The sequence below is a fragment of the Lytechinus variegatus genome, chromosome 8 (assembly GCF_018143015.1).
Source record: "Lytechinus variegatus isolate NC3 chromosome 8, Lvar_3.0, whole genome shotgun sequence".
NCBI lineage: Eukaryota > Metazoa > Echinodermata > Echinoidea > Temnopleuroida > Toxopneustidae > Lytechinus > Lytechinus variegatus.
In genome coordinates, this window is record NC_054747.1 from 26,277,226 (window position 1) to 26,297,928 (window position 20,703).

General features: G+C 37.5%; 1 protein-coding gene across 2 annotated transcripts; it reads right to left on the minus strand.

The window, feature by feature from the left end:
* Positions 1–12,535: 12,535 nt before the first annotated feature.
* Positions 12,536–20,277, minus strand: LOC121420251. Of its 2 annotated transcripts, none has more exons than XR_005970734.1 (2): positions 13,426–20,277; positions 12,536–13,092 (listed from the first exon to the last, which is right to left on the minus strand). XR_005970734.1 is itself a non-coding variant. In XM_041614822.1 (2 exons), the coding sequence occupies exon 2, from the start codon at positions 19,011–19,013 to the stop codon at positions 14,385–14,387; it is 4,629 nt and encodes a 1,542-aa protein (XP_041470756.1). In that variant the 5' UTR covers positions 19,014–19,795; positions 20,129–20,277; the 3' UTR covers positions 12,536–14,384. The 2 variants fall into 2 exon arrangements, 1 of the variants encoding a protein (XP_041470756.1); XM_041614822.1 differs by having other exon boundaries at positions 12,536–19,795; positions 20,129–20,277.
* Between the last annotated feature and the right edge of the window lie 426 nt (positions 20,278–20,703).

Here is a 20,703-nt window from a genome sequence, read left to right on the forward strand (position 1 = left end):
CCATTTTCAGGCTCCCCCTCTACCATGTCTACAGCCACGATATCTTTTCAACGAAGGCAGTTCCTACCCGTTATAGGAGAAGATTTTACGATGGAGTGCACCTATTTCCCTTCTTCGAATGTTCGCACTGTCAAGTGGAAACACGAAGAAACGCGAATTGCGTCTGAGTGGTGCACAACTGCAAGTGAATGTACACCCAATATTTCAAATCCTACAAAGTACAAGTTAATGGGTGATGACCGCAGCACATCCCTCACAATAATCAATTTGAACACTGGTGACAATGGGAGATACACATGCACTGTATTTAATTTACATGGAGAACGTTCAGCGACTGAAATACTGAAAGTACTAAATCGAGGTAAGAACAAAAGGGAGGTTTGACAGCATGGTTGACATTTCATTCCACCTAGCTAAGATTTTTCTTTTAAGCACGCACGCTATTTTGCGACGCATAACATCATTTTAATCGTAGCAATGTCTTAATCACGACCATGTTCTTACAGAGAAAAAACTCTTCCCTACGAAGAATTTGCATAAACTACAATGAGCACGATGATAAAAAATTAAATATCTACGAATGCGAAGGCCTACTCATCCAATTTTGTGCCATCATTCTTACCCACTGAAAATACATCGTAATGAAATACCTAAAACATTTTACCTAGAGCCCGAGACTATTCGCTGTTTAAGCAGTAAAAAAATAAACTTGAATAAGGATTCTGGTGTAAAAATTAAGGGTAATGCTTTTTTTTAGCACGTGTGAAACCAAACTTGAATCATGAACGCTAATCACAATCACGAAGTCCAATTCGACTGCGGAGGGAAGTTCCAGTAAAATTTTACCCAAATTACGGTACGAATCTTCTGTGTGAAAGTTCAAGTGCTTCTAAAGACGAATTCAATATAAAAGTGTGAAAAGGCCTGTGATCAAACTGCAAAGATTCTATCGACGATGCTTTTTTTTTCACCAAACATGTGAAAGGTGATTTAATTGTAGATATTTTTAATTTTACATAACCCCGTCACCTCCTGCTTTCTGTATTATTTCATATAACGGGCTATTTTCGACGTGTTATTTGTAAGAAGTTAATAAATATGAATACATTGACGGGGCATAAATGTATGTGGCAAGGTTATACATAATATAAATAATATTATGACGGTTTTATTACTTTTTATTATTTATTTGTTTATTTAGCCCTTTGAAAAATTTGCGTGAGTTCATACTCGCCAACAAGAAAATCATTTAGTGATTAATCATTTAAAAACTGAAATGGTAAAGAACTATTTGGGATGAGGGTGTTTATTTCTAATGTACTGTGTTTTTCTCCAGTTCCACCCTCACGGGTTTTCATGTCTGACGCCGAATCGGGACGGCAATACTTGAACAACGCCAATATAAGTATAACTGCTGGAGAGTCGTTTAGCATCACATGTGGAGCAAATAGGGCAAGGCCTCCCGCAGTACTGCAATGGCTAGTACCAGAGGACGTGACCGTTGTTCATCAGGATCAATCTGATGTCATTCAAGACGGATCTTACATCTCCCGGAAAGCCTTGACGATCACATCCACCAGAGATGACCACGGAAAGATTCTCAGCTGCATCGCATCACACCCTGAAATGCAAAGGAGTCTTAGATCCTCAGTTCTACTAAATATTCATGGTATGTATCATTCAATGAATTCTTACGTGAACGCGTATTGATTTAAAGAGAAATTCCAGTAGTTGCAGTTAACACTGATTTCATGAGAAAGTCTGTAAAACAAGGCTTAATTGCAAGTATATGATCGAGGATCTAGATCTGGTACAGTTACATTAACCATGTTAACTGGACTTTGTGAAATCTTGAAATCTACGCTGAAAAATGTTCACACCGAAAATCCCCAACACAGATAAGCGCACGTGGGACAATGTATAATTATTGCTCAGGGCGTCGGGCCCGACGCCCTACCCGAATCCCGTGCTTATTTGCTGATTTCTCAGCAATTACACAATTTCTTCCAGAATCTTTTGGCACATGCGTTTTATTTATACAAACAGACACTTTAGTGGTCATTTCATTGGATTCTGTACGAACTCATTTTGATATCGTTACCAAAACTAGCATTTACCTTTAAATCCTAGATTTGTAGTCCTTGCAAAATTTCGTAACACTCAATTCATCCACAATAGCTTAAACATTGGACGAAATATACTAACACTTTACGTCATTTTAAGCTCCATTTCAATCTATTTGCATGCCTATCTACATAATGATGAACCAGTTGTTTCCAAGCATTATTCCGGAGTGAACACAATTTTCTTTATTTCTTACCTTTTTATTGAGATCATCTCTTGTTTATTTACACGCAGTATCATTAAGTTACAAAACTGCTTTCCACAAAGGGCCTGTCTGCATATCACACAATGCTTCATTCTTCGTTCTAGTACTTTCTCTTACGATTCTTCTCTTGTTTGACATACCTACAGTTATTCCTTCCAGTGTGCTGCTCTTTCTAACTGGAGGTAACCAGTCACAATCAACAGTCCTATACGTTCAAGAAGATTCACCGACTTCAATCACTTGTAAAAGTATTGGGTCATTCCCATCAACTGAACTATCATTGTGGTTAGTTGGTGACTTTGGCAGGACTCCGATCCACGCAAATGTATCAAGTGATAGGAGCGTTTTAGACGACACTTTATTTGACACTGAAAGTACCATAACCATAAGACCGGATGCCATTAAACATGGAATGCACATTTTATGTTCATCGTATATGGACGATGTTTTCTTTGTTAAAGTACTGACAGTTAGACTATTTGTTTACGGTGAGTTGTTTCCTTCAATAACTTTAAAACCTAGAGTCAATTTTGTTAACGTTAGAACTGATAAAAGATCATCAATGAAAATTCATCTAGAATAGCCTAACCAAACCTGAAAAGAACTAAAAGATAGATACTCATGTGTTTTTTTAATAAATAAAATCATTTTTGCTGTTAGTGATGATTTAAAATTATTTTGTTCGATTCCCAATATACTGTCCGGGCTATGTAAAAAGTAAAAAAAAAAGCTTAATTCTACAGCTGAAGTTTGATTATGACCAATAGTTTTTTATGTTTTGTCTGAAGGTCTACTAGACAATGTCGCAATTATTGTCCGTGGTGATATGCTCGAAGGCTCTGAGACCAACATAACATGTACAGCTCTTAATGGATACCCTGCCCCTCACATTCACTGGTATATCGGGTCAAGGAACGTCACAGGCAATTCATTTGTGAAGACATCCATCAATAGCGCTGATCGATATGATGCTGAAAGCACTCTGACCATCATACAAAATAGGTTTGACCACGGCAAACGTCTTCTCTGTCAGGCAGCTCAACCTACTTCATCCACTTTGTGTTCCGTGAATAACACAAAGGTTTAGAAAAAAAAATTTCAACCTTCGATCAGGACGATGACTGTAATGAAAACCCAAAATCACCAGATTATTCAGTTATAAAAAATGAATAATGAAGAAAAAATATACATAATTATTGACAACGAAATTCAAATGAAATTCCACAGTTCCACTCGACAGTGCTCCATTTCGATAATTAAAGCAAGGTTTATCATGGCCGTACCCATATTTTTTTCCCGGGGGGAGGGGGGTCGTCAAAACGCATGAAATTTCTTAGGAATGTTTTTCAAAGTAATTATTTCTGTTCACACAGAAACTGATCATGCTGTTATAATCTTGAATAGTGTTTCCAACCATACACGTGACTTCATATTGTTAACTGAGTACCCCAAGAACTCCAGTTAAAAATTCAATAATTTATCCTCTATGCACTAGGCAGACGAGTTAACTAGATATCTACCAATCCATGTCTAACATTTAATTACCAGTATATCAGTGGTGACAATACAGCATCTTCACTTCAACAATGGTCTATGCATATGGCATATGATATATATATTTTTTTCTCATATTGTTGGATTGATTCAGCAAACATTTAAACAAAAGGGACAAAACCCGTTTCATAGTTTTGTTCTGTCTGTTGTTGTGGATGAGCAGGGTTGACAAGAATGATTCAAGTAATTCCTGCTTTGAATAGATTGCGTGAGAATGTGTTCATGGTAATAAAACACCCCGCTAAGTACCATTTCAAAATATACATAGAAAAATGTGAACACTTGTTAAAAACCTCAATGATGACTTTGCTACATTTAACTAAAGGTTAGTGAAGAATAGATTGGCGGTGCATATAGACACACGCAATTTTTGTTGATTTGGAGTATACCCAACGTTTTCCTAGGACCTAATGTAATCAAAAGAGTACCTTAAATGAAACAACGAGAAATTAGGATTACACCTTGACAGGAATAATACACGTAAACGGAGATGTCAGAGAAGCGCAAGATGCAGATCACCAACGCATGTATTAAAAGGTAAAGGTATCAGCCTCTAGATGGAGCTGCGATGACGCCAGTACATAAGGTCTTTATCAAGTTAAATGACAGGTGATGTAATAAGTAATTTCAAAGTTGTGTGTATGTGTGTGTGGGGGGGGGGGGGTCTGACGAGGAGTTAACTCGCAAAGTGTCAGATTGGTTACAAGTTGATAATTTGTTACGTATCACTTAGTGGCACAGTGGCATGTTAAGAGTAAGCGGTGTTGATTAGGATCAATATGAACTCTACACACAATAAATGTGTTAAGGAACAGTTTCACTGAGTCAACTATGATTGTGTTCGTTTTGGAGCCAATCCTGAAGAGTATGTGTCCTGACGGTTCTCTGGAAGCCATCAAACTCCATTGTTTGTTATTAGTATGTCAAGCAAATCTCAACCTCAAATCGGATAAGAGAAAGAGCACACTCTGTCGCCAGATCATTGAAATGCCGCAATACCACTTAATATGATTAATATAAATAACATCGTACTTTCATTTTCGACCGTTGACAACTTAAGACATCATGTCGTTCTTTCGTAATGTGCTTTAACGGCATGGACGATTGAAAGTAATCGAATTTCATTGTCATCACTATTGCTTCACTGTGTTCGGGACACATCGTGGATGTCTTCTAGAAACGAAATTTGTCTCACTGTAACTGTCTTACATTTTGATAATGAATGTTAACTTGTTACCAGGATTATTCAATTGGATACTATCACTCTGATCTCAAATGGCATGCCATATTTGGTGCTTGTTTGCTCTTCTCTTCTTTACTAATGGTGAGTCGATTTCATAAGATTAAACACCATTGGCATACATTTTGGCTCGTAGCATTTCTCTTTGAAGTAAATACAGGCTATGAATAAAGTAAACAATATTCTATTCTGTAAGATAATTTGAAGTGAGGTTATGGCCCACTGCATTCAGACTGTCTGCAAATGGTCCCCCTTAAAAAAAACCCCGCTTTCTTCCATTCTTAATTCCGGTATTTGTCTCAGAATGCCCTTAATGAGCAATGAATTTGGAGAGGACGTATAAACTGCATAAAATACAGAAACATTAGGTTCACAAAGGTACAATCCGAAAAAAGGGCAATGTACATGATCATAATTTATATAAACTTTAACAAGGACCAATTGTAAGCCTGTTTATTAAATATGTGCTCATGATTCATTATCTAGAGCTGAATAAGTTTTTTCTGAATAGAAATGTATAATAACTAAATAAAGAAATGTGCAGCAAAAAAACTAAAACAAGTGAAAATTTGCACCCCTAGAGTCAAATATCCGTTCGAATCTTGAAAACCGCAACTTTGCACCTACTGATATAAAACAGATGCTATCTTGTAAAGTACTATGGATAAGCAATGACTTAATCTTTACAATGGTTGTTAAAAGAATTCCTACCTACCCAATCCATTTGCAGGCTCGCCCTCTTCCTTGTCTTCAGGAACGATTTCTTTCCAACCAAGGTTGTCCCTACCCGTCAAAGGAGAAGATTTTACGATGACGTGCATCTACTCGCCTCCTTCGACTGGCCGCACCGTACATTGGAGACATGAGGGTATCCAGGTAGCTTATGAATCATGCACTCCTATGAGTATCTGTACAACTTCTATTTCCGATCCTTCAAAGTACAAGATATTGGGAGATGACCGCAGCACATCCCTTACAATAATCAATTTGACCACTGGTGACAATGGGAGATACACATGCGGTGTTTTTAACACAGATGGACAACGTTCAGCGAATGAACACTTGGAAGCACTAAATCCAGGTAATAACGAAGGTGGAAAGCCATATTTTTCATTACCAATTAAACACAAATATTGAAATCAAATTCCTGCACACTTTCAGGATTGGTCTAATTATACGTTTCTTGCTAATGTGGCTTTTCGTGTATTTCTATGCTTATCAGGACAGTTTATTGCTACAGGAACCCATCATCCTCATCTCGTCAGTGTCATTTCATACAAGAGCCATGCTACCTATCTGCTTGTTATCATAAGAATATACACACGTTGAAATTCTTGTTAACGTTATCTATAAATTCTTGTTGAGAGTTTTTTTTTAAGGAAAATTCACAGTTAAGCTTTACACGAACTGTTAAGACACACCACTCTATTTTTAAATAGGAGTAAACTTTACTCTCTATAGAATTATTAATATTTCTGGGAGAGAATATTACATATGAAATACATCATATGAACATGACATAAATCGAATATTGCAGTGCTTTTCACAATGCCACTGACATTCTTCAATGATACACAAAGTTTGTGATGAAAGCCATTCAAGAGGGCATTCTTGTAGCTTTACTACTGCCCATGTCAAGGGCAGCACTTGAACAATGCAGTCGTAAAGGTATTCACTATCTACTGAAGATGTGTTGAACTATTAGATGTCCCTAGTATCAAAGAAAACTCGTGAGTTATAGTAGGGGTGGGCAAATAAAACCTTTTTGGGAAATTCAATTTAAAACGAGTGGATTCTGTTGCCATTTTGGCTGCTGAACACAAATCTAATAAGTATTTTTGTTTTAGAATACGTCTGATATTGGTTCCGAGCGATTTTTCAAAATGGCCGCCGAATTCCTCAAAAATCAGTGTTTTCACTTGTAAATCCTTAAATATCTGTACAAATAAGGGTTGCAACATATCTTACTATATGTTTTCATGGTCACTGAGCACAAAAATACATGAATCAGATAAGTTGGGTCATTCAAAATGACGTTTTTGGGTGAAAATCAGCATTTTTTGGTCATTTTTTGGTAAAAATTGTCCTCAAATCACATTTTTTGTACATCAATCCTTAATTATTCATTCATCTGTAACTTGTTGCATGTCTAGCTCTATGTTTTCATGGTCACTAAGCACAAAAATGCATGAATCAGATAAGTTGGGTCATTCAAAATGTTTTTAGGTGAAAACAGCATATTTGGGCCATTTTTGGTATGAATTGCCCTCAAATCATAATTTTTTGACATAAAGCAGTAACTATTTATTTATCTGTAGTTTGTTACATATCTAAATATATGTTTTCATGGCCACTGAAGCCAACAATCAATAAATTAAATCTGTTCCAACATTTGTAAAGTTTTTTGGGGGGGTGAAATCAGCTTTTTTTTATCATGTGGTGATAAATGATCACAAATCACTATTGCATTCATAAAAAAAAACAATATTAATGCATCTGTACCTATACTAATTACTATAGTATGAACTGATGTGTTCATGCTATTTATTTGAAAAATAGATGATTCATATATGATGATATAATTTCATTTTCTTTCTAGAGAAAAATCCCAGAAATTGTCAGGCAAGGGGGGGGGGGAGTATACATGCATGTGGCTTTGAAATATTTTTGGTGTACAATGTACATAACGTAATAGAACAAGTCTCGAACTATGCCTCCTATAGTGCATGTTTTCATGATCAGCACTAGATTAAAGAAAATGAAATTTAAAGCAGGAGGCTATATGAATTTCTTGTTAGATATCAATGTTTCCCTTTGAGGATTTATATATTTCTGTTTTAGATTTGGGGTAATGCTTGGCTTGGTGAAATTTTTGCTAGATATCACCTTGACTTTAGTCAGAATTATAGATGTTAAAATGTACTTATTGCATCTGTTACCAATATGCAGTGATTTACAAGACCATCTCAACACTAGTAAAACTGGAACATAATTTTTGACTAATACGATTGCCTACAAGTACTCTGTGTCAAAGTTTGGGAAAACGAAAATATTTTGACAAATGAAAATTGTTTACATGAAACTGTAGATATATTAATATATGAACTTTTTCATTCAGCAGCAGAGCATCCATTTTTTAGTCTTTTGGTATTCTTAGTGCATTTCTTATCAAAACTTTCAATTTCTCCACAGAACATTTTTCCATCTTGTATGTCATCTGATCCTTTCACACACCTATTTGACGAATGTCTGGAGTTACTGTGAGACAAAGATAGCCAACTTAATTCTGAAGCCATTTTCACTGAGATTTGCTAACATATCTAAGTTGTTAAGAGTCAGTGGGCCATTATGGTCTTTACATCTTTCCAAGATTGTTAGAGTTTTACAAGCTTTCTTCTTTAACTCCTCATTCTTATGCAGTGCAAATTTCTCTGCAGATACAACAGTTGCATTAAAGTGTGCTTCGAGCTTTTATACTGTGTTCACCTCTTCAGAACAGCGAGCCCACTTCCACCTTTCCTTCCTTTCTTCTATACTCTTACTTTCAAATTCAGGGTGTACCAGAAGACCACCAGATGCCAGCAGATTTTTTTTTCTGGACAGAGTCTGGACAGGAGAACTTCCATCAGTAACTTTGAATCTGTGCACTAGCTTTGAAAATTCAGTTCACATTCTAAGTTGGTAAAAGGAGCATAAATCATGCCATCAACATCCAATAAAGTAATCTGTCCTGGACATCTGGCTCTTCACTGTACTAATAACTTCTTCAATCACATCAGCAACTAGCCTATCTCTTCCCGATCCTGTTTCTTTTCTCTTTGTCCACCATAATTTTGTCTTACCCATTTAGTTTTTCCTCAAGGAATCACCTGCCACGTTCTATCCCCAACATTTTGCTCACCCATCTTGTTGATGCCCAGCAGTACTTTCATCAGGAAGATGTTAAGATAACCTGTCATTGTGTAAATTTCTCAACAGCATGTGAACCACTCATTCTGAATGAATGTAGCCACTGCAAGAACAAGTTTGTAGTTGTTGGTGTCCACATCTGCATTGAAGAAAGCTTGGATGAATTCTCGTCATGACAGGTACTCCTTAGCAAGTTCTGCAATTCTACCGAATTTATTGGCTACAAATCCTTTGAATCCTTGGCACTGAATATTGTTATTTTCCATCCAAGGGGGACACTTATTGCTGATTATGGCTAGGAGACAATAACTAGGAGATTGCGATTAACCCTAGTATGGATTGAAAATCCTGGAGATACAAATATCCCCTCACCTGCTGATACCTCCAGTAACTGGTGGATGCAAATCTTCTGTTCTGTTATGTTTCTGCACATATATTGCATGATCTATACGCAAAATTATATGAGCGCAGCATTTTAGGATTTTAGTAAGGTCTACTCCAAGAGCCTGAAGAAGGACTTCTGTCAGCAACTCGATCTGTCATCCAGAAGTCTTTTTCTGATTTCAATTCATCAGCTGTGGAGTTGGCAAGAATGGCCATTAAGCACCTGAACCCATAAGCTTTGATCAGCCCCATCTTGACCACTATGCATCAAATTTCCCACATAACCTGTGGTCAGGGATGTCCTTTTACCTGAATGTCCAGTTATGGTGATGTGGTCTGCTTTCATGTTATTCATATCAACTGTATGCCTATGTATTTTCAACATTGATTCATTAAAGCAGCTGGTCTGCAGATTATTAAATCTTTGATTTCGTTTTGTTTTGTTCATAACTACATGTATGATAATGATTTTTAATAAACATATGAAATTCACTATTTGCATTTATTTTTGCTTACAATGTTGATCTTACCATTTATCACCATGCCTGTACCTCAATAAGTATGCATATATTTCAACTCAGTACCCTAAAAAATAAAGAGACATGTCGCACACCCCTTTTATGATGTTTAATGTACAAATATGGCCAAAAGGTCATTTTCCCGCCATTTTTCAAAGAATGGCGGGAAACCAACTTCATCTCACCGAGCCTATACATCTAATGTCCTTTATGTATGTGCAGATATTTGAACTCAGCACCCTCAAACACATAAGACATATCACACACCAATTTTATGCTACTCAATGTAAAAAAACATGGAAAATGCCATTTTCCCGCCATTTTTCAAGAAATGGAGGGAAAATGGCAATTTTTTACCATGGCTATACATCCAATGATTTACATATTGAGATAATTGAACTCAGCACCCTCAAAAACAAAGAGAGAGACAAATACACACCCGTTATATGCCGTTATATATAAAAATAGGGCAAAAATGGCAATTTTCCCGCCATTTTTCCAAAAAATGGCAGGAACCAATATCAAACCTCATTGGAGGTCAAAATGGTTGGCGGATTTGTGTTCAGCAGCAAAAATGGCAATAGAATTCACCCGTTTGAAAAAAAAGTTGTCATTTGCCCACCCCTAGTTATAGTGTTAAAGACACGCAAAAGAAACTAATTAAGATTGCAAGAAAACCGATTGATGATATGAATAACTGAAGCATAAGACATGTAAGAATAGGAATTTAGAAGAATATTACATTTGGATTTTAATCCTGAATAAAAACGCTTTCTTTTCCTCCAGTTCCACCATCAAGGGTCTTTGTATCTGATACCCAATCAGGCTGGCAATACTTGAACTACGCTAACATAAGTATAACTGCTGGAGATCCGTACATCATCACCTGTGGAGCAAATCGGGCAAGGCCTCCTGCAGTTCTGCAATGGCTAATACCAGAGGATGTGACCGTTGTTAATCACGATCAGTCTGATGACATTCAAGACGGATATTACATCTCTCATAAATCTTTCACAATCACACCCACCAGAAACGATCACGGAAAGATCATCAGCTGCATCGTATCACACCAAGATCTACAAAGGAGTATTAGATACTTAGTTACTCTGAATGTTCGTGGTATGTATTTGAACATGGAAAAACTTTCATACATATACACGATGTTGTCATCCCAGGGTTTTCAGTACTTGCTGTTTTTTGCAATACACTGTTAATCCAAAATAGTTTGAATAAGCTGACACTTTGCTTCGAACCACGTGCTTGTAAGCACTATTTAGCAGTTCAGGGGTAATGAGTACATTCATTGACTAATCATATCGTCTTCTGATTTTTTTTATTTGCATGGTATCATAAAGTTTCTAAACTGCTTTCCAAAAAGGGCCTGTCTCATATCATACCTTTCTCCCTCTTTCCCTCACCCTTCTTTTCTAATTTTCTAATGCATACAGTTATGCCAGCCAGTGTGCTGCTCTTTCTAACTGGAGGTAACCAGTCTCAATCAACAGTCTTATACGTTCAAGAAGATTCACCGACTTCAATCACTTGTAAAAGCATCGGGTCATTCCCAGCGACCGAACTATCATTTTGGTTAGTTGGCGACCTTGACAGGACTTCGATCCCTGCAAATGTATCAAGTAATAGGAGTGTTCTAGACGACAGTTTATTTGACACTGAAAGTATTATAATCATAATGCCAGATGTCACAAATCATGGAATGCACATTCTGTGCTCCTCCGATATAGACGATGCCTTATTTCTTAAAATGGTAGCAGTTAGACTAATTGTTTACGGTAAGTTGTTATCCCATATTGATTTTAGAAACAAGTAACAATATTGGAAATAAAGAACTGATAAGAAAGTAAGATCATTCAATAAAAAATGTAGTATAATTTGACAAACCTGACGAGAATTGCAAGGTAGTTGTTATTGATGATATAACGTTAATTCATTCGATTCCCCAATAAACTGTCCGGGCTCTGTTAAAAAACATGGTTATTTCTTTAGGTAAAGATTAATTTTAAAAAATTGTTTCCTATGAAGGGCTACACGAAATAGTAATGACTGTCCCAGGTGATATGCTCGAAGGCAGAGAGACTAACGTAACCTGTAGAGCTCGTAACGGCTACCCGGCTCCGCTACTACACTGGTACATCAGATCAAGAAATATTAGCTCATCACTTAAGATCTCGGTCAACAGCGCTGAACGATATGATGTTGTAAGCACTCTGATCTTCACACCAAATAAGTTTCATCATGGGAAATGTATTTTCTGTCAAACAGTTCAACATATGTTATCCTCTGTGCGGTCCGTGATTAACTTATGCAAGCTTGGGAGAACATCGGCAGTAATGACACATTATTATATGGCAGATTATTAAGGAATTACAGAAAGGGATGGATGAGAAAAATATCGACAACGAAATTTAATTGGAATACAACAATTCCAGTCAGCTATGATTCATCGTCATTCTTATGGCACGGTTTATCATGGCTGTAGAGATTTTGTTCCGGGGAGAGGGGCAAGACGCATACAATTTTTCGGAAAAACTCGAAAGAGGGGAGGAGGAAACTTGTCTAAGGAAGGTTTTGACATGTTGTCACATGAAAATAACTATACTTTGCAAATTCACTCATCAAAGATAAACAAAAAAAAACTAACAGACTCAAAAGATCTATGTTCTATCACCAATACTGATGTATTTAATTATTCATAAGTCTTGTCTTGCTACCCTTTTCTTCTCAATACACCAGATTACAAACAAACATCAATCCAAAGTTTGTTTTACTATTCTTCTATGACTTTATAATATACCAGAGTACAAACCTAAAAAAAAATATATAACAATAAACTGATTTACGAAATGAACCTTTTTAAACTTGAAAAACGAACCGCATTATAACTCTCACAAACTAAGATGGATTTATAGTCTCTCAAAATGACACCGCTCAAAATCGTTCCAAATGTTTCATAGTTGTGTCACTCTCTCAATTGATCAAATGTCATACGTCACCGCTTGAAGATTTGACGTTGAGAATCCTTTATGTAGTTAAGACGAAGCTGTGTCGTGATGATCGTACATGACTCCTGAGTGCTGAGTTTACTGGTAGTTGGATCAGAGTTGGATGGGGTGTGTCTCCTGCCCCAGACTACGTGCCATCTAAAAATAGATTTCATAAACAATTTCTACTATGCGGTTCTTGATTAACTAATAATCTATCTAAAATGGTTCACACAAATAATGCAGTTCATCTTTAATACTCTCATATTTGTATCCATTCTTACAAAGTTCTTCTATTTTAAGACTTCCAAGATTCTGACTTAAAGTGACACATTGTTCAAAGTTCAAAGATAAGACTTTACTCAATATAATTACTTAATTAATACATTTCAATTAAAGCTTTATCGTGACCTGTTTTATTGTCACACTTAGAAACATACACATTTATTTAATTACTTCCAAATCTCAAGATAATTATGAGAATTAACTCACCGTTGGTGCTCTTTATAAATGCTTGAGAGAATTCATCGTAATGAAGAATTTGCCTGTCATTACAATTGCAGGTCTTTCCTTTTGCCTTGAAATCACTTGAAAACAAACTCTTGAAATTAATAACTCATGTAGAGAAACTCATGTCGAAAAAAAGTCAAAGAGGCCCTTGGAAAAGGTACCTGTCTCCTCTATAGGCTAGGTGTGTCTGTCTCAAAAATCCTTACTACTTGCCCAGTGCAAGGAGCATGATTAAATCTAATTTGTATTTAACCACCTGGATATTTCCTTCAAACAATGCCCATCCTGGGCTGAATAAAACTAAGAATTTACTTTGAAAAGCCTTTCCTCGGCTGAAAGAAATGAGGTATGTATTCAAACTAGCTCCAATATTGTAGACAAACCACTTTCACACTATAAAGATTAACCTTGGTCACACCTAGTGCACACATGTCATAATGTGAAGACCCTTTCACACTCGAAATTTAATCTCTTCTTTATCTCCTATTACTAATCTTCACATACACCCCTATACAACACCACACGATGGCACTTCTACTTTCCTCCTGTATCCATAGAAACAAAATAAGTGAATACAATCTCACTTCCACTGTGACATTTTACCCCCCAATCTAAAATTGTATTCACTAATTTAGAAAGATAAGCATTAATTCGTCCTTTTTGCATCATATGCTTATTTTACAATAAAATTATCATTTAGGTCTCAAAAGAAAAATAAAAACACATATGTATCAAATGTACCAAATAACAAAATCTACTTTATCTTTTTCATGACACTGCTTTAATTTGTCATTTTCTTCATTAATTCTGAAAATAAATCCCAAATGAGCTTTATTCTGGGAATTTTATTTTTCACATTTGTTTCTCAACCTATTTTCAATTAACGTTAAGAAGACACTTTTTTTTAAACTTGTGTCATTTCCCGACGTTCCTTAATTTATTTACAAGCGGCTGAGGAGATCTGCCCCTACGTTATCACTACCTTTTATTGACACTAGTCGAAATCGATAGGGCTGCAAAGCTAGTGCCCATCGCATGACCATTGGGTTGGCTACTTTAGTACGATGAATGTACGTTAAGGACTGGTGATCGGTTTCGAGATCGAACTGGTTTCCATAGAGATATGTCTCAAACTTCTTGACGGCCCAAATGATCGCCAAACATTCTTTTTCGATCACGGCGTAATCCTTTTCACTATCCTTCAACTTTCTACTAGCATATGCGACTGGGAATTTCTCGTTAGCATGCTTTTGTAACAAAACGGCGCCTATGCCGTTGTCGGATGCATCTGTTCTCAACACAAATTTCTTTGTGAGGTCGGGAAGTCGTAATATGGGAAAATTACTCAATTTGGACTTGAGAGTATGGAAAGCTTGCTCTTCATTCTCTCCCCATATTACCTGATTTCGTTCACTGTTTTTCAACTTGTCAGTCAAGGGGGCGGCGATTGCCGAGTAGTTCGGAATGAACTTACGATAGTAATTTGTAGTACCTAGGAATGATCTCAACTGTTTCTTAGTTTGAGGCTTACTGATTTCGTTGATTGCAGTTACCTTCTGCGGTCTTGGTGCTAGTTCACCTTTACCTATGACATGTCCTAGGAATTCTACCTGTTCTTGAGCTACATGACACTTACTTGGTTTGGCAGTGAGGTTAGCAGCACGGAGTCGCTGGAAAAGCTCTTTCAGTGCCTGTACATGTTCTGACCAAGTGGAGGAATAGATTAGTATATCATCTATGTAATTGAGTGTTCCATGGAGACCCTCGAGGGCTTTCCTCATAAGTCTACTGAAAGTCGCCGGGGCATTGACTAAGCCAAACGGCATCATGGTGAACTGAAATAAACCATCGGGTGTTAGGAACGCAGTAAGGTGCTTGGCTGACTCTGACATGGGGACCTGCCAGTAGCCCTTACTGAGGTCTAATTTGGTGAAATACCTGGCATGTGATAACTTGGTGAAGAGTTCTTCTTGGTCAGGGATTGGTTCGGCGTCAAAGACTGTGATTTGATTGAGCCTGCGGTAATCAACGCAGAATCTGTTACTGCCATCCGGTTTCTTAACTAACACTATGGGAGAAGCAAATGGACTGTTAGAGGGTTCAATTACTCCAAGTGCAAGCATTTTCTGTACTTCATCTTTGACTGTCTGTCGGAGAGCGTGAGGAATGGGGTATGGTTTGCTCCTGCGTGGTTCATCCTCTGTCAGTTTGATGTCATGGTGACCTAGTGTAGTCCGGCCTGGAAGATCTGTAAGGGTATCTTGAAATTCAGTTAGTATTTGATTAATTTCTTTCCTTTGGGTAGAGGTTAGATCTTGGTTGATCGTCACATCGGCTACGGTTTCCTGTGAATCAAGAGGAAATGGTTGGAGTAAAGCTTTGTTAGAAAGAGATGTCTCTGTTGTATCCTCTTCGCATTCTATGACGGCGGTAGCAACTATCTCTGGTTCTGTGAGGGTCATTAGTGGGTGAGAAAGAGAACTTACCTCGTCTTGTCGTACGTTATACTTCTTCAGAAGGTTGATATGAAAGACCTTCGTCTTGCCATTCAGATCTATCCGGTAGTCAGATGCACCGATTTTGGCAATCACGTTGAAAGGTCCTTTCCACTGAAGGAGTAGTTTGCTTCGATCTGTGGGGAGTAAGAGAAGGACTTTGTCACCTGGTACAAAGGAACGTACCTTACTCTTCTTGTCGTACTGTTTCTTGTAGCGAGTAGCTGACTTCTGGAGTGATCGATGAGCTTCCTGGCATGTCTCTTCTAACCTGTTTCTTAATTCTAATACATACTCATATGTTGTCTTGGTTTCGGCTACGTCCACATTACCTGTCCATAGTTCTTTCAAGATCGCCATTGGTCCACGAACCTTCCTGCCGTAAAGAAGTTCGAAAGGAGAAAAGCCCAAGCTTTCCTGTGGAGATTCTCTAATGGCAAAAAGCAAAGGTTCAACGTACCTGTCCCAATCTGATGGACGTTCAGCGCACATGCGTTTCAGCATCTGTTTCAGTGTGCCGTTGAAACGTTCCACTAATCCATTGGCAATGGGATGATATGGTGAAGTGGTTATCTGTTTGATAGAGAGAAGTCTACTGATATGGTTCATTACTTCAGACGTAAACTGAGAGCCTTGATCAGTTAGCATTTCACTAGGAATACCTACTCTTGTGAATACACTTACTAAGGCTTCAGCTACCCGTTCAGCTTCGATACTTGGTAGTGGTATGGCCTCTGGATACCGAGTTGCGTAGTCTACGATGGTGAGGATGTATCTGTTCCGGCGTTCTGTCATGGGCTGTATTGGACCTACAATATCAACTGCAATACGTTGAAATGGAATTTCTATTAGTGGCATGGTACCGAGAGGAACCCTGGTTACTTTACCTTTCGGTAGGGTGCGTTGGCATACGTCACATGATTGACAATACCTGGTGACATCAGAGGTGATTCCTGGCCAAAAGAAATTGGTTAATATTTTGTCAGTAGTCTTCTTGGCACCTTGGTGGCCTCCAAATAAGGTTTCATGAGCTAGGCGCATCACTCGAGTTCGAAGTGACTTGGGCACAACTACCTGGTGGAAGACACTGTCATGTTCAACATTAGGGGAATGAAACTTGCGAAATAATATACCATCTCTGTAATAATAGGAAGAAGTTGCATTTCGATTATTAGTTTTCTCTTGTTGGGAATCTGCTAGTTCTCTAGCACGACGAAGTGATTCGTCAGTCTGCTGAGCGTCCTTAAGTTTCTCTGGAGTGACAACATCCTGTAAGGGTTTAGGAACTTTAAGTGGTCGAAGTGGTTTACCTTCATTCTTGACTTGATTCCTAGTTTGAACAGCATTTGCCTGTGTCGTTGGAGTCCAATTGAGGTCTGGGTGATCTGGAGGGAGGATGTCTTGCACGTTACCTAGAATAAGATCGTACAAGGGGTTCTTCATGCAAAGTACATCAATTGTTTTGACTAAGTAGGGTGTATCAACATGGATTCTTGCAACTGGAACTTTCCTTACAGTCCCATCTATTAAAATACATGTGGTTTCCTTACCTGTCATTTGTTCTGGAAGTACCAAACTTTGACGGATCACAGCACTGCTGCAGCCGCTGTCCCGAAGTACTGAGACCTGTTTATTTCCAACAATACCTTTTGTTACTGGCATTCGTTTATCTATATTTACTTTGCTATTACATGCGGCACTTACAATTGGAAGTGAATGACCACATTGAAGGGTGATGTGATCTTGGTTATCTGGCAAACAACAAGAATGGAGTGATTGCGGTGAATCATTTATCTCCATACATGATGCTACTGGGTCGAATCTAACATCTGTGTGGGATGATTGGTCATTTAAACTTGGTTGGCCTGGTAAGTATTCATAATTATTTGTCCTAAGCTCGTTGGGCACATAAGACATAGCATGACCTTGATCTGTCCTAAATGGTGGGGCTTCTGCAGACAGTGACCTAGATTGCTCTGGGTATGTCCTAAACTGCTGCATATGTGGACTTGCATTGCTATCAATAGTTTGGTTCATATTAGAAAAAGCAGCACCTAGTCTAGGTCGATTGTAATTACAATTCCTTGCGAAGTGTCCCGGTTTGTGACACAAATAACATGTCTTTGGCATGTTAGGACTGGTTTGAGTGTAGGTCATAGGTTTTACTGTACAATTTCTGGCTAAGTGTCCATTTCTGTGGCAATTGTAACATTCAATTGGTTGATTTGCGAAAGCACCTTTGGGTTCTGAGTTATAAATCTTACCTTCGGGTTTCTTTACAAATCTATCCTGGTTTCTGATTTGTCTAGAACCTGACTGAGTGAACATACCCCCACGGGCTGTTAAGTATTGTTCTGTTAGTTCAGCGGTAGTCTCTAAATCAGAAGGTTGTCTTTCCCTAAGGAAGAGTGACAGTTCTTTACTACAACCATCTACAAATTGTCCCTTTATTATGAGATCTCTCAACTCTACGAAATTCTCCTTTATTCCAGCTAACTTTATCCACCTATCAAAATACTTCCCAATTCTGGCTGCATATTGGTGACCAGTCTCACCCGCTTCTGGTTTACTAGTGAATAACTTATTCCGAAATCCCTCTGCTGTATAATCATATCTCTGCAGTAAGGCTGCCTTAAGTTCATCAAAGTCACTAGCATCCCTATCTGGTAAACGAGAATAAACATCTAGAGCCTTTCCACTCAAAAGGGCGCTTAAATTCATTGCCCAATCTTCTTTCTTCCAACCTTGCCCTATCGCATATCTCTCAAAACGATGCAAATACGCATCAATATCATCTTTTCCATCATTAAATGCTGGGAGTTTAGGGGTCCTAGCCGAACTTCGATTACTACTAGACTGACCTCCTGGGTCTGAAGTACCATCCTGCTTAGCCTTTGCTAATTCCAATTGTAGTTCTAATATCTCTTTCTCCTGTCTCTTCAATTCTAACAATTCCGCTCTCTCACCTCTCGCGTCTCTCTGAGCATCTTTCTGTTCTTTTTCTACATAATCTTGGAGTTCTTTTCCACTAAACCCAAGAGCTTGACCAACCCTCAAATATTTTTCTGGATCCATTTCAAACTTCCATACAAACAAAAATCTAACAAGGACTTTGGTTCAGACACACCAACCTTTACAAAACAATTCAAATTCTATCACTTCCTTAATCTGTAATGTTTACTACCTAATTCCTATGACTAATCCCTATAACTATAAATTTGCCTCAAGATTAATGAAAAACATTTTCATGTGACTGATGAGTGAATCTTAGCTCCCGGACATGCCCCCAAAAATTGTCACATGAAAATAACTATACTTTGCAAATTCACTCATCAAAGATAAACAAAAAAAAACTAACAGACTCAAAAGATCTATGTTCTATCACCAATACTGATGTATTTAATTATTCATAAGTCTTGTCTTGCTACCCTTTTCTTCTCAATACACCAGATTACAAACAAACATCAATCCAAAGTTTGTTTTACTATTCTTCTATGACTTTATAATATACCAGAGTACAAACCTAAAAAAAAATATATAACAATAAACTGATTTACGAAATGAACCTTTTTAAACTTGAAAAACGAACCGCATTATAACTCTCACAAACTAAGATGGATTTATAGTCTCTCAAAATGACACCGCTCAAAATCGTTCCAAATGTTTCATAGTTGTGTCACTCTCTCAATTGATCAAATGTCATACGTCACCGCTTGAAGATTTGACGTTGAGAATCCTTTATGTAGTTAAGACGAAGCTGTGTCGTGATGATCGTACATGACTCCTGAGTGCTGAGTTTACTGGTAGTTGGATCAGAGTTGGATGGGGTGTGTCTCCTGCCCCAGACTACGTGCCATCTAAAAATAGATTTCATAAACAATTTCTACTATGCGGTTCTTGATTAACTAATAATCTATCTAAAATGGTTCACACAAATAATGCAGTTCATCTTTAATACTCTCATATTTGTATCCATTCTTACAAAGTTCTTCTATTTTAAGACTTCCAAGATTCTGACTTAAAGTGACACATTGTTCAAAGTTCAAAGATAAGACTTTACTCAATATAATTACTTAATTAATACATTTCAATTAAAGCTTTATCGTGACCTGTTTTATTGTCACACTTAGAAACATACACATTTATTTAATTACTTCCAAATCTCAAGATAATTATGAGAATTAACTCACCGTTGGTGCTCTTTATAAATGCTTGAGAGAATTCATCGTAATGAAGAATTTGCCTGTCATTACAATTGCAGGTCTTTCCTTTTGCCTTGAAATCACTTGAAAACAAACTCTTGAAATTAATAACTCATGTAGAGAAACTCATGTCGAAAAAAAGTCAGAGAGGCCCTTGGAAAAGGTACCTGTCTCCTCTATAGGCTAGGTGTGTCTGTCTCAAAAATCCTTACTACTTGCCCAGTGCAAGGAGCATGATTAAATCTAATTTGTATTTAACCACCTGGATATTTCCTTCAAACAATGCCCATCCTGGGCTGAATAAAACTAAGAATTTACTTTGAAAAGCCTTTCCTCGGCTGAAAGAAATGAGGTATGTATTCAAACTAGCTCCAATATTGTAGACAAACCACTTTCACACTATAAAGATTAACCTTGGTCACACCTAGTGCACACATGTCATAATGTGAAGACCCTTTCACACTCGAAATTTAATCTCTTCTTTATCTCCTATTACTAATCTTCACATACACCCCTATACAACACCACACGATGGCACTTCTACTTTCCTCCTGTATCCATAG